This window comes from Genypterus blacodes, unplaced genomic scaffold, assembly GCF_046128005.1.
Source record: "Genypterus blacodes isolate CSIRO-AG114 ecotype Tasmania unplaced genomic scaffold, CSIRO-AGI_Gbla_v1 ptg000046l_1, whole genome shotgun sequence".
NCBI lineage: Eukaryota > Metazoa > Chordata > Actinopteri > Ophidiiformes > Ophidiidae > Genypterus > Genypterus blacodes.
In genome coordinates this window covers 417,658-432,826 of record NW_027466859.1, presented here as the reverse complement: position 1 = coordinate 432,826, position 15,169 = coordinate 417,658, and the positions used below count along the sequence as shown (strand labels likewise).

General features: G+C 41.7%; 2 protein-coding genes across 2 annotated transcripts in view; both read right to left on the bottom strand.

The window, feature by feature from the left end:
- Positions 1–533: 533 nt before the first annotated feature.
- Positions 534–3,563, bottom strand: chrm3b (cholinergic receptor, muscarinic 3b). The gene is made up of 5 exons (XM_076149622.1): positions 3,441–3,563; positions 2,225–2,359; positions 1,811–2,106; positions 1,140–1,714; positions 534–1,030 (listed from the first exon to the last, which is right to left on the bottom strand). The coding sequence occupies exons 1-5, from the start codon at positions 3,561–3,563 to the stop codon at positions 534–536; spliced, it is 1,626 nt and encodes a 541-aa protein (XP_076005737.1).
- Positions 3,564–7,707: 4,144 nt separating this feature from the next.
- ryr2a (ryanodine receptor 2a (cardiac)) overlaps positions 7,708–15,169 on the bottom strand; it is a 67,618-nt gene continuing 60,156 nt past the window's right edge. The window contains exons 99-116 of the mRNA XM_076149621.1: positions 14,868–15,140; positions 14,540–14,746; positions 14,010–14,318; positions 13,768–13,838; positions 13,389–13,533; positions 13,058–13,144; positions 12,403–12,675; positions 12,171–12,301; positions 11,705–11,747; positions 11,259–11,392; positions 11,055–11,115; positions 10,732–10,878; positions 10,426–10,560; positions 9,241–9,397; positions 8,976–9,040; positions 8,563–8,663; positions 7,931–7,982; positions 7,708–7,803 (exon numbers count right to left, since the gene is read on the bottom strand). Of these exons, the coding sequence (XP_076005736.1) occupies positions 7,708–7,803; positions 7,931–7,982; positions 8,563–8,663; positions 8,976–9,040; positions 9,241–9,397; positions 10,426–10,560; positions 10,732–10,878; positions 11,055–11,115; positions 11,259–11,392; positions 11,705–11,747; positions 12,171–12,301; positions 12,403–12,675; positions 13,058–13,144; positions 13,389–13,533; positions 13,768–13,838; positions 14,010–14,318; positions 14,540–14,746; positions 14,868–15,140 (2,487 nt within the window). The remainder of the gene's footprint in view (positions 7,804–7,930; positions 7,983–8,562; positions 8,664–8,975; positions 9,041–9,240; positions 9,398–10,425; positions 10,561–10,731; positions 10,879–11,054; positions 11,116–11,258; positions 11,393–11,704; positions 11,748–12,170; positions 12,302–12,402; positions 12,676–13,057; positions 13,145–13,388; positions 13,534–13,767; positions 13,839–14,009; positions 14,319–14,539; positions 14,747–14,867; positions 15,141–15,169) is intronic.

Below are 15,169 nucleotides of genomic sequence, written 5' to 3'. Positions count from 1 at the left end.
CTGGGTACCAGTGTCCATCATTCACCTAGACTGGGTTTTAACCACACACACAGACTCACATCTGATTTCACACCACACACACACACACACACCAGCACCTGGAAACAAAAAGGTGTTTAAACGGGACAGAAGTAAAAAGATTTGAGCTTTTTACCTGAAATAACTACAAGTGGCAAGCAAAAATATAACATTTCGTGTCGATTCTGAGGCAACTATACCTTTAATTAATTAGTAACAGAATATATATTAAACATAAACACAATAGAACCAGGGCAATATAGTCTTGACATTTGTGGAATTAGCACAAAAGATATACAGTTTATAGTGTGTGTGTGTGTGTGTGTGTGTAACACTGCATTATATCCTGTCCACATCTCAGTTGGACAAAAATTAGGATGCAGCCCTGATTTCAGACGAGGCTTGTAGCATTCATCAGATAAAGGGTAAACAATCTCATCGTGCGTACAGAGGAATATGTGCCTAGAAGGATCTGTGATGAATTAATCTTGTTTGATCTTCTGTCCACTAATTCATCAGTTTACAGTGGGTCGTTCTTTTCGTAAAGCCATGCCCCTTCTGTAATGAAAGGGAGGCTTGTTCTGTCGTTGACATTGACACATCAAAACCTCCCTGAAAGTTGTTCTGAAGGCCTTGTTGCACATGGCGTAACACATGGGGTTCACTGTGCTGTTAACATAACACAGCCAGTAGCCCAAAGCCCAGAGGTTTTCCGGAATACAGTTCTCACAGAAAATATTGACCAAGACCATAATATTATAAGGCAACCATGTCGCAATGAAGGCCAAGAGGATGGCACTGAGCGTCTGTGCCGCCTTCTTCTCGTTTGCCTTCTTTTCATTCTTGCGTCTGTTGATCTCTGTCTTGGCCTTAGAGGCAAATCGCTTGGCCATCGCTGTGTTTTTGATGGAGAGAGATGCAGTTGATTGGCGGGCAGCCAGAGAAGAGACAGAGGGGTTGGACTGCGTGTCTTTTTGACCATTGCTGGATGAGGAGCGTTGATCTTTCCCGTCTACATACAGGTACATATAGATTATAAATTAATAGCACACAGTTGAGATAACCGTTGTTTTGATTTGGCGCTATATAGATAAAGTTGAATTGAATGAAGGCTGGCCTACCTGCTCCCTCCTCCGATTGATTCCCAGTAACACAGGCTTGCTTGTTCATAAAGACGACACATCTGCTGCGCTCTGCCTCTCCCTCTGTGGTTGTTATAGCGATGACAGACGTCCTGGATGAATGGTGACCTGGCAGAAGGGATAGACAGTCGGGGAGGAACGGACAACACGTTCCACTGCAGCCCAGTCCTCTTTCAACACCACCTCTTCCACTCCCTCTCCCTTGATTCTCAGCCTGATTTGGACTGTTGCTTGACCCAGATCCTTTGAGGCCTTGCACATCTTTTGCACGTTTCTGGGTTTCCTGGTAGATCTTCCAAAATAGGACTGCCATGATAGTTACTGGTAAGTAGAACGCAGCGATTGCAGTGCAGAAAGTAATGATAGGCTCAGAAAGGAATTGGATGTAGCACTCGTTAGGCAGGACGGTGCGCTCGCCCACAATGAACTGCCAGAATAGGATGGCCGGGGCCCAGAGAATGAAGGATATGGACCAGGCTAATCCGATCATGATCATGGCCCTTTTGGTTGTACGCTTGGCCCGAAAGCTCAACGGTTTCGTCACAGAGAAATACCTATGAAGAGGAAGATAAGGACAAAATATGCATTGTTATCAAACCAACTGATAGATTCAGATGCAGGCAATAACAAGGTGCAGAACAAGTGTGTACCTATCAAAGCTAATGACCAGTAGGTTCATGACTGAGGCGTTGCTGGCCACGTAGTCGATCGTGAGCCATAAGTCACAGATTACCGGCCCCAGATTCCACTGGCCCATTATAATGTAAACGGTATAAAGGTTCATTGACAGTGTGCCGATGATCAGGTCGGCAGATGCCAGACTAAGCAGGTAGTAGTTGTTCACCGTCTTCAGTGCCTTGTTGATCTTGAATGACACCAACACTAAGATGTTGCCAATAACAGTGACAAGGGAAAGTGATCCACAGATGAAGACGATGACAATGACCTGAAGATGAGGAAGTAAAGACAGATGTGCATTACTTAAATATTGTCTTATTGGAGGAGGAGTGTCTGCTGATACCAACAATTCACAACAAAACATTGTACACAATCTTTACTGTTACCTGCCAGATGGTATGTCCACCTATGTTGGACTCCTCCTTTGGCAGGATGAGTGTACTGTTATCTGGTAAATCAGTGAAGTTCCCCCCATTGGGTTGATGCCACTCATCAAAACTGTCAGACAACTTGAGCAAATCCTGGTAAGAGCCACCTGGAGTTGTGATGAAAGAGTAAAGATGTGAGATATGAAGACAATGTGATTTTGACAAAGACAAGATACTACAGGCTGAAGGAGTGAGGTCATTACACAGTTTTGTTTGAATATTTCCTCCAGTACCTGAAATGGCAGACTCAGATATGACGTCATACTCGTGCTGATCTCTTACAGCAGAAGAGTTGTTGGTGAGAAAGTGGATGAGATGAAAGCTGGATGTCATGATGAAAAAGTCTATAAGGGAGAAGGGAAACAACTGGAGAGAGAGAGAGAGAGAGAGAGAGAGAGAGAGAGAGAGAGAGAATGGTAATATACCATCAAGAAGCTTTCCCAGCCTATAGTTTGACTTCAACGTTTTTGAACCTGAAAGTCAATCCAGCAGGTGCTTCAGGCCCGCGGGTCCATTGCTCTGTTGACCCTGGCATACATTAGCATTGCCTGTAAAGAATACATGACATCACTCATACAGGCTATACTAATTAAAGCCAGAACCATCACATGTCCTCGTTCAGCCTCCATGCCCATCTTCATCTCCATCCTTCATCAACAATTGAGATTAAGACTGTTAGATTAGGTAACAAATATATACAAGTTGCCTCTGAAGTTTCAGAGACCCAGACAGTAAAATGAGTGAACAGGTTTAAGTTTCAGGATCAATTTCTTTCCGCGTTAAAATAGTTATGACCTTTTTAACAGTGTCATTGTGATGATTACAGAAATTAATATATAGAATTGATTGAAAGTAGAACTACAAGAAACTCTTAACTTCAATACATGTGTTGTTGTGTAAACATGAAAATTCAATTCAGACAAACACAGAATCTCCTTAGTGGTAATAATGCACAGAAATAAAACATCAAATTACAATTATGTCTGATTTGAGGCTGTTCCTTGTGTTTGATTATTTAATTTTGAGAAGAAAGAAGAGAGAAGAGAAAAAGAACATGAAGCATGGAGTTACAGCATGTCACATATTTCATTATTAGGTAGTTAATTGTTCTGTGTCTATCTCCCTGCAAAGATCAGTGTGTGCAAGAATTTCCAAAGCCAAAAAGCAAACTTACCTGCCGACTCTGGTGCTGAGGTTTCAGCCTGAAGCTGTGCTGTGACTTGGGCTGCTCAGCCAGTGTGAAGCTGCAGCCAACCAGCAGCTCCGTTAACTCTCCAGCGTTCTCAGAGTGAGACATGGTTGGTTAACCCTGCGGAGCTCTTATATTAGTGAGCCGCCTGCTGACCAGCCACCTTTACAAACTGGTACAGTCCAGCAGAACTGACACATAGTTAACAGATTATAAATCATTCTGCTGCCAGCTAATTGGACGGACTAAGGGTCAAAGCCATTACACGCTACCACAATTCAATTTAAAAAAAAGTATATCGTCTCAAATCACAACAAATGTTATCACAAGAAACACACAGAGGTACGGTCACTCACTCACACATACACACACACGTTTGTAAATTGCTCACTCTCATGACCATACAAGGACAAATGGCCCACACTTACATACTTATCTGAAACCAGCCAATGGTTTGACTTACATGAACTCAAAACACACACACACACACACACACACACACACACACACACACACACACACACAGATAGACAGTTTGTGCCCATCTAGGATCTTGTTTCAGCATATACACATATATCATGAGAACAAATAAATAAGACAGAAGATAAAAGAACTTTGACTCTACAAGTTAATAAATAATGTTTTATTTTCAAAGTCATGCAGTTCCATTCATTACGCTTTGTCCATTTTAGAGATTTATGTCTTCGAAGCAGTAGAGTCCTACTCAAACCTGCATGATGCTCTACTGTGTGGTAAAACTAAACAGACCCCATCTTTGTAAACATGGAAAATCATTTCAACATGAGCAAAATAGTGATGACATTATTTATGTCCTATGTGGTTTTATAGAGTTCTATAATGACCTGTTTGGGAGAAAAGACAAATCAGTGTCATGGCATCATAACGGTATGACGAGTTCAAGTCCAGTTTCTTATACATGTTTACTGTATAACAAATCTTGAGTTAAAATACAAACAAACATGCCTCTTATTTAAAGTAAAAAGTGCAATCAGTAACATATGGCTCTTTACTAACCTAGAGGTAGCAGTAATACACTGCACTAATATCAGCAAACATCTCCTTCACTGTAACGCTCTTTGCTTTATTCCCATTTTCTTATAGAATTATTCATATTCGTATTTATTTCCCCCTTGAAGGAGCAGCAGTGGAGTCCAGACATCCTATAGAAACTCACTCAGTATACAGTATATTAGGGCTGGCCTCTATTATGTAAGAGTCCAGTGGACATTAATGCAGAGAGAGGACATTTGCACTGAAAGACAGAAAGAAAAAAGGCTTGGTGCAACAAAGAAAATGAGTAGACGTACAATCGAGGCACAACTAATGCGAGCAATAATCTCAAATACGCCAGGCCCAGGCTACTAAACGAGCTCAGACTGGCTGAGGTAAAGAATTTGTACTACTTTGGAACTTTACAACAAGCTGGTTGGCTTCACTGTTCATCCCTTTCACATTCTGCTGTGCACAAAGCAGAACGTTACACTTTGGTTACTCCATATTTGACAAATCAACAAATACTTAAAGTGTCACTCGGGCCAGCACCTAATATTATACTCTGATATATATACTGTATACTGTAAATACTGATTGCACATCTAAGAGTTTAAGATTAAGTGTGTAAACTAATATAACAACCACAGCTTTACTTCCCAAACATTTACAGTCCATCACGTCCAACCGACTCCTGAAGGACTATTGCTTTTTTTTTTTTTTGCTTTTTAAGCTTTTTAAGCCTGAGCTTAATACAAAATAAAGGCAAAACAAGTTATTCAAATCAAAGAAAAGATGGTTAAATGAGAGGAAAAACATTTTGTCGGGATGCAGTTGTGGCTTATGACAGTTACAATAAATCCACCAACACTTAATATTACAGTAATACATAAATCTTAAATGATCTTAAGTAATTCTTAGTAAAACAACTTAAGCCTTTATAGTTGTTCATTAAACCCGCATAATAAACATGCAGTTACATTTGTTTCTGTTAGACTGTATTCTGGACAATGGCTATATAAAAATGTTAATTCAGCTGTATTGCATAAGATCATCACCAAAAAAGGCCTTAGATAAACATGAAATATATGAAAATATTTTTGGACATGTTTCTTGAACATTCCTAAAATCTCACTATTCATTCCATCGATACAGAAACACACCAGCTATCAGAGGCGATGCTTTGAGATATGAATAATTAAAAAAATGAAAATAAATCCATTTTATTCAGACTATTCCTCAGAAATACTCACAGATTTTGTTTCTAATCGTGATTTTCCTTGTCGGAACAGTCTGAAACATATTCAAGTGCTCTATTTTCAATATAAGCTTGAATATGTTGCACGCAGGGGAATGGATGTTTTTGTAATGAGTGTACAGTACAGCAGAAAGGAACTGATCCATGATGTCATTGGCTTGGTACTGAACAGTGACGTCACCAGAGTGCATTTCATTACTCACTGTTAACACTGAATCATTAACGGCTCTGACTGGAAGACGTAAAGTAACCTCGGTGGGGATGTGATCCATCACCAGCGTGTCAGAGTGCGATGGAGAACGAAGATCAACCAGAATCTCTTCAAATTGAACATTGAATCAAACTCTTTCAGCCCTGCTTATATCTACAATCACACACAACTTTGTAGGATGGAAATTAAATGAAAAAGGGAATCTATTTATGGAGACTGCACCATAAAGGGAACCAAACCCAAAATGTTCCTATTTTAATCTGTGATGATTCCTCAGACTCTATTGTGCATGCAGACGCCGACCCACACCGCCCAACATTACCGATCCCACCCTTATAGCTTTGTCCTTCCCGCTCCGTCTGGTTGTTTACCAGCGGGATCACTCCAACTTGGATATGCACACTCACTACTGATGCTAAATAAAACATCAATTAACCCGATGGTGGCGCTATAACAACAACTTTGGGACTTGACAACAGCGGAATTTGTCAATGACTTTGGTAGAATCATTTATCAGCAAAGGGGGCGGGGTCGTATTCTAGTCAATAACCTGTTAAATGTCATCATTCGGAGTCAGAGCCATAATTGGAAGACAGATGGGCCTTGGCAGAGGTATGCCTGCCTAGTTACTGTGTGTGGCAATAACCGTCTGAAGTTGCAATCTTCCTTCTCCTTCACTGATCAATTTAAAACTCGTAGTCTTAGCATTCGTAGGGTTAAACGTATGTTTGGCCTGAGGGTCATGAAAAATGAAAATGGCTCATTCTCCATTGAGGAAGAATTTGCAATCTTCCCATTATGTTAAAAACAATCTTGTGTAACAGATTGTTTGATCCTCTACTATCCACAGCAACCTTTCTTTATATCTGGTCCATTTCCCAGATGCCTCGTCATGTCCAATACAAACCTGGCCAATGCTCACTGATGTGGTGACGGTAGACAATGCTATCCTAACATACAAACACAAATAAAAACAGAAGTAAATACAAACATCAATAATGTATGCAACCATTTTCAAGACAATTGTATCTAATGGGAGTGTAAAATAGATTTCTATAGTCTTTGAAACCAGAATCGAAGCTGATGGACGGTGATTTGTCAGCTGACTTGTTGATCCCATTGCAGGCGTTGTGAACAGGAAAGGAGCCCTTCACACACAGTGTGCCATGTACACAGTATGGACACGTGAAGAAAACACATGCAGCTCTGTGAGAAACCCTCTAATGTTGACGTGTGGATACATTACAGTGTAAAGGTGCAGCCGACCGTAGCAGCTTCACACAGGCAGCAGTTATTCCAGTGTGATGTCAGTGTTGCTTTGTTGTGTCCACCCCGTTACATACATGCAATGTGCATCATGAGAAGTCATACTCATCTCTATTCACGTCATTGTCTCTAGTATCCTCCATTCATTCCTCCTCTCTCTCTCCTTTAATAGCTCCTCCCGCCTCCTTCCGTTTGTCCTTTCTGCTTTTTTGCTTGTCGGTGTGAATTTAGAAATAGATGACACGCGAGTCTTCATCTGAGCCAACACCCTCTTACCGCTCACACAATGTACATAGCATATCATCTTTTTATGTACAAAGCATTCCAAACAAAGTTGGCTGGAAGTTGGACGATGTGGGGCAAGATTTGGTGAGTTGACAGGCACTAATGAGAAAGAAATTGTTGGGGGAGAGGGGGTGGGGGGGGTCAAAGGTGAAGGTCAGTGTGTCATATGGTACAGCTGGGACCGGATCATCTGTGGGGCCTCCTGTAGGTTACAGCAGAGATCAGTTGAGCTGATCCTCGTATTGTTTCCGGAAACAGTCACCAGCAGGGAAAAACTCCCAGCAACGTTCCTGGTACATTTTCCATACGTATGACTCCTGACGGAAAACATACACAAATAGAAAACACACATATGTGAACTGAAACGACAACAACAACCACAACAACAAAGCAGCTGGTGGTGAGGTGCTGAGTACGGCAGGAAAAGGAAATGAAGTGACTTACCTGGCCAGTGTGCTCTGTTTCATCCTTGTTGATGAGATACATCACAAAGAATCTGACACACACACACACACACACACACACACACACACACACACACACACACACACATTATCCAGTGACGATTAGAAGTTACTACTAATAACTTTACTGCTACAATTTTTGAATAAGATATCACAAGTACTCAAGTAAAACTTCAAAATACTCACTAATACACACTTTGATTCATTCTCATTCAATCAATTCAGAATATGACCACAGCATTAACTACATGCTGCGCACATACTCTACGTACGCTCTCTGTTGCTGCAGCTGCAAGTCATTAGCTGATGAGCTAATGACTTGCTAATGATGAGCTAATGACTTCCCATCCTCTCATACACTCCATATAAAACTATTTATTCAGAATTTCACATTTGTTGACATTTTTTGAACAGCGTCTGGGCTATTCCGGATTACAAATATCTTCAATCCAGGGGTCAGGTAGGGGAGAAAGGGTTCATGCTGATGTCTCACCTGTCAATCATCTATTAATAATAATCAATTATTGTGTTATAGGCAAAAAAGATTATTATCCTTGATGTTATTATTGTATTGATAATGTATTAGTCAAAGTGGTTTGCGGTCGTACTCACAGGTAATTGGCCAAGTTGTGCTCCTGTAGCGTGTGTGTTTCAAAGCCGTGTGGGACTGTGTCAAAGTAATCGTTCCCTATTCCACAGATGAAACATTTGGTCTGTAAAAGAACAATGTAAACAGATTATTGACTGTTAGACAAACACTCACCAATACACAGAACTATTCCATACACTGTTGATTTATATCTGTCATTCCTGCTTTGTATTTAATCCACTGTTTGCTGAGTAAACACATTTAAAGTTGCATAATGTCAGATTTACTGCCTTAATCAGAGTTTAACACACATTTAAAAGTACAAGTGAATGAGCTCATTGCGACCCAAGCACTCCACTGATGCTAGAGTGAAAAATAACTGATTTGGCTTGTTTGTGTTTGTGTGTTTATATGCTTGTGTGTACAGTGTGTTTACCTCCATGTCTTCTTTCACCTGTTCCTGCTGGTCTCTCAGCTCACCAAAAGCATCAATGATCAACCCTAGATTTCAGACAAGACACATGTCAATTGGTTTTGTTTTGTGTCTGACTCTTATCGATGTCCTGGTCCAACATTTAATGGAATCAACTCAAGTCCTGTCTGACCTTAAACAGGTGCACAGACCAAGAACAGCAGCGTTTCATTGAAATCGGGCTTGATTACTAAATACAGTGTGTGTATGTTCATCTTGTGTCTCATACCCTGGATGATGGCGAGGAGGATTACAATGACAAAGAAGAAGAAGGTGATGTCAAAGATGATGCGGTAGATCTCATACTCGTCTCCTGCTGGGTCTTCGATTTGATCCCCAATCCCTCCACCTGCACGCACACCTACGTACATATGAAACATGTAGCACTGAGAGAGACAAGGAGAGAGAGAGAGAGCGAGAGAAAGAGATGAGAAGCAATTAGACATATTTAACCTTTGTATTATTACAGATGAAGGACTAACGGTCATAATGGTAACTGTATTTAATTCTTGGAATATCTTTACACAGGTTCACATTCTGCCTTGCTACATTACTTATTATTGATCTGCAGATCACTGGCCGAACCACAGCACAGTAGGTGTGTGTTATTCTCAGTGTCTGTCCCTCAATCCCCACAAACCCGTTCTGCTGCTGCACAGCTTTCTTAAATAGGAAATGGCACGACGCTCCACTGAACGCTTCGGGCGGATGACTACAGAGGATTAGAGAGTGTGTCCTGAAATGTGATGGACACACACACACACACACACACACCTTATATAGACGTTCTTTTAGATGATTTGGCAGCATTAACCAGCCTCATCACAACTGGGGGAAATTCCTTATCTTGTTATTTCCATGTCTTTCTATTTGACAAAACTAGAATTGTTGATGTTGATTGTAGAAATGTTGTTATGTTGCTGCACAAGTATTGCAATGGTGGCTTTTGTTTTCTCATTGTTATGGTAATCATACCGTAATGATACTGGGTGCACCTGAGTGTGACATCACTCTGCCCTACTGACATTTTTGACCACCAGCCACCACTGCAGACAACATCAGAGGCTTAAAACAGAAAGGGACATGTGAGCAGGAATGCACACAAAGTAAAACATTTGACCCTTTGATTTTTGTCCATACATAGTACTGGACTCTCTGGGATCACAGTCGCCAGAGGATAGAGCCTGCCATCTAAGGTTGAGGTTCAACTTGTTAAATGGGAAGTCTTCCCAGTTTTAGATCTCTGTCTGCCTTGAGGACGGGAGTTTGTTGCCTGTTAAGTGCATGATCCTGTTTTTGTACGACTTCCTCCGTCTACAATTGGAATGAGTCTGTATTTGAGTACGCTCTCAATCTTCAATATTTTGTTGAGCCCATTCCTAACCCTAACCCCCTTGTTTATCGAGCTACTCACTGTCAGCATGTCGTCACACTTCATGTCTGGCAATTCTCCATCTTCACTCTTGTTGTAGAACTTCCTGAAGAAGTTGAAGGCCACTACGGTGTAGAGGTACACCACCACAGCCAGCAAGCCAACAGTTAACACCAGCTGAAAGGAAGAAAAAACATTTAACTGCTTCTTTCCAACACGTCAACATTGGAAATACATTTTGCAGCTCACCCTCCTCGAGCTTCAGCAAGTGAAGCTGATAGTCGGTCGGTTCAATGAATATGCTGGACATGAACTCACCTATGAGTAGTTGTGAGTAAAGCTGCGTACCTGTTTGCCGTTGTGTGTAACTGAGGACAGGATGGTGCGCAGAGTCTTGAAGCCCATGGCGATGTCCAGCAGATGAGCAGCGAAGAAGAAGTTGTTATAGTGACCCAGAATGGACATGGTCATATACCACGCCAGGTAGAGGAAGGACTGAGGTGGGAGGAGCACATCGGTCATTTGTATTTAGAATTGTATTAATAAATCTATAGAACTGTAGATTACCAACAATATTTAGTACTCTCCATATCTAAAACAAATATTGTATGTCTTCAAATCTATTTCCTCAGCTTGTGGAAACATTCTATTTCCATGAATTATAAACTTACATTGTCAGTGAACACAACTCCCAGTTTCCACATCTGGTACTTGACATCGATTGAGTTCAGCCTGCGGACAGGAAACACACTCAGAAGAAGAACTGAGGAACTCTGACCACTCCCCAAGTCCCCCAATCAAACCTGAATTACAGATCACACCCACACACACCTGGACTGTGACTGGCTCAGTCTCACACACTCACACACACTCACACAGCAGACAGGGAGCTATCTCTTCTGGGTTTTCTCTTCTTGTGAGCATCACTGAAGTCCAGGGCAGCCTTGTCCAATCCCAGGAGCTCACTGATGCGATCATGGCCGTAAAACTCGCCGTATTTATCCATCACCTGTAGAAGGACAGCAGAATTTCAGCAGGACTTAGAACAGCTTTTCGTGATCTAAACTGTCATTTAATAGTCACATTCTGCCATCGCAGGTAAGTGCTACAGACTACTTCTCTAGATATTACTCTATGGGCCTCTGTAAAATTCAATATACCATCAAATAAAACTAGACGAGAGCATAACATCATTTGAGAATGTATATTTTAGATTGGTCAATCATCATGGTTCGATCAATAAAGGTACAGATTCCGAAACTGAGTAAGAATACGGTACTAATGTATCTCCTGTCAATAAGTATGAAACAGCTCCACCTACCTTCCTCTTCACAAACTTATCCCAGTAGTTGTTTGGGAAAGATCTAAAAATTTAAAGCATAAAAACCTTGGTTACCTGGTGTTGCTTTCAGCTGCGTATATAAGTGCACAGATAGTAAAGTGTGATGTGCAAGGGTTACACACACACACACACACACACACACACACACACACACACACACACACACACACACACACACACACACACACACACACACACACACACACACACACACACACACACACAGACACACATCTTTGACGTGTGTGAGGTTCAGTTGTGTAGTGGAAGTGCTTGTACAACTATGATCATTTGAATGATATCAATGAAAAGTAATTCAAAGTAATATTTTAGGGTCAGCAGTCCTCTCACACACTGTTTCACCTTTCATTTAAGTCTGGCTTAACTCTTTGCAAAGAGGGGTTACATTTTAATGATGAGATGATGATGAGAGGACTTGACTCACTGTGTGTTGATGACCAGTCTGTCCCACTGCCCTTTGATGTCATCCTCAGATGGCTGTTCTGTGATATAGAGACCATCAAATTCCAGTTTCCTGGCCACCTCCTTCTCCCGCTTAAAGATCACCAGTGGCACCTGGATCACACACGCAAACACACACAAAATGTATGCTTCTGCTGCTGCGAGTAATTTTGAAAAAGGTAGTTTGATATTATGAGCGTATAAGCCAGACTTACCTTCAGACAGTAGTATCCAATGATACAGAAGAAGGCTATGACAGTGTGTAGAACGGCCAAAATGCGTAGCATCGGCTCCATGTATCCACTGCTCTCCTCCAGGACAAAGCGGACCGTAACAGGCTTCATCGAGTCTCCAGTCTCCACCATAATTTCTTCCTTTGTCTCTGCCATTGTATCTCTGCTCTGTGCATCCCACTGTACGCTGCTGTCTGGTGGGCTGCTGGTGTACACCACCTCCTTATCCTCAACCACAGCTGAGGATGTAGAAACCTGGGAAATGATCAGCAGGAGAGTGCGATAGAGTAAGATTAAAGTGCAAGCAATTCCTTCATCATGGTCTAGCATTTAAGGTGGCATGGCAGAGGAAATGTGACTCTCGTCCTCCATCCTACCCACTGCAACCCAGTTCTTCCTCACACCCAGGAACATGAGATAAATAGCTACTGTTTAATTTAATTACTTATTTCTAACTTTGTCTGTCAATCATTGACATTGCATTTCGTTGTATTACCTTATACAATGACAATAAAAGCTATTCTATTCTATTCTATTCTATTCTAAAATGGCCCCATGGTGCCATATTGACAGATAGGAATCAAATTGTTAATGCTAACAAACATGCAAAGAGAGCAAACAGCTGTTATAGCCTTACCTTATAGAAGAGGAGGATGAAGTTGATGGCAAAGGCAACAAACAGAGCAAGCATCCTCATGTTGTAGAAGTTTCTGGCAAAGTAGTTCTGCAGGGGGGACAGGAATTTTAATTTATTCATCATCCATAGCTGCATTATTCTTGGAAATCACAATGACTGGATGTAAGACTGTTCCTGAACCTTAAAAGTCTATGTCCAAAAATGTCTCATAACTGCATGCTCATTGTCATGTCAAATGCTGTCTTCGATAAAAACATTCAACATCTAGAACACAATCTGAAATGCATTGAAGTGAGCATTGATGACCACAAATCCCAAACATCCTCTGTACCAGTAGTTTCCTCTGATAGGCTAAGATCTTCTTCCAGAAGGCCGACTCCTGCATATCAGGTTCATCTGACTTCACTGTGTGATGCTGTTTCACTTTTGGCTTCATCTTCTCATTCTTCTGCTGCTTCTCCTGTTCAGGTGCGTGTCTGCAACCGCAAAACAGATGATATCATTGTTGCTCTCTCCATTTCCGAATCTAATCTAAACTATTGCATTTAAGATTTCACTCTTAAATACATAAAATGTTAAAATGCAAAGGGAAACACACAACGTTGACTGTTGAAGGGCAAAGACCAATAAATTCATGTACATAAAATGACCTAAGTACAGCTTTTACAATCCTAAATGATGAAATGAGACACCAAAGGTAATGAACATACTTAGGTTTATCTTTTTCTTTGGCCTCAGTGGATTCAGTGTCTTGTGGCTCCTTCTCCTCCGATGAAGAGTTCTTAAACCCAAAGAGAGAATACCATTGGTTATCAAATCAGAAATACAAACAGAAATAACTCACTCACACTATCCTCATCACACTGCCATTCTAATGTTCTAGTAGACACATTTCCCTGAATGCAACAAAACTGTATACGAGTCATGTTGTTGTGTTACATTATGTCCTCACCAGATGCCTCCGTCTGAGCTCAGGCGGGGGTCCTGTAGCTGGGGTTGTGGGGGTCGGAACGGGGGAGTTGAGCAGTTCAGTGAGGCTGGCGTTGGGGTTATGGGGGGTGATCTTGTACTGGCCCCCCTCCCTTCGTAGGTCCAGACCAAAAATGTCTGACAGCAGCTCAGTCTCGCTAATGTTGACAGCCAAGTCGGCGAGGTCCTCTTGGGGCAAACTTTGCTCAGGTGCCTGTCTCTCCCTTTCCTCCTCCTCACCTCGGACCTCGTCCTGGGTGGGGTCGGGCATGTTGGCCAGCAACTCAGACACCTGGCCATGGACACGAGGTAATTATCATTTATGCATTGTGTTGTAAAATAAAATAGATGTGTTAATTAGAACTGTCCAACACTAAACAGAGTAAGTTTATGTCTTAATTATCTCCTAATGGGGTTTCACAAATTGTCGTGTGTGTCACAGGTGTTTGGAGTGTAATAAAACTTTTCAAAGATTTTCTAAACATCCCATATTCCATATTTTCATACACTAACCTTAATAGTCTTGGCCCCTTCAACCAGATTGCCTCCCATGAAGGTGGTACAGAAGATGCGACAAAAGCCCCGAGCCACACTGAACGCCACATGAAGAAGCCCAAGCAAGACGGACCAGTAGAAGGAGAGCAGGGTCGTCACCATGTCCTTCACAGTCATGTTCTTCATTTTCTTCACCTGCTTCTTCAAGCTCTTCATGGACAGCACCTACACACACAGACAGACCGAGTACTGACCGGTCAGAGCCTCAACCCTTTGAATGTGAAAATGTTATTGGACTGTTGATGGTAACAACATGGTCTCTAATAGTTGCCCTGCATGTTCTCACCTTTATCAGCAGCATGACGTTGTATCTGAGAGCAAACAGTGCCATTCGGACAGTGGTGACAGAGAAGAAGCCCAGCTCAGAGTTCTCCTCATCTGGCTTCTCCCGCTCACTTTCCTCCTTCACTGCTGAGCGCTCGCCGGCGTCCGACATCTGAGCAGCAAGCTGCATTTCAAAGATGGTATCCTCGCAGAAATTCACAAACAGCTCCATTTTTTCTTTCTCCCCTCCCTCATTCACAACATCAAAGATAAACTGACGCTTGGATTCTTTGACCTGGAAAGAAGGAAAGAGGCATTTCAGCT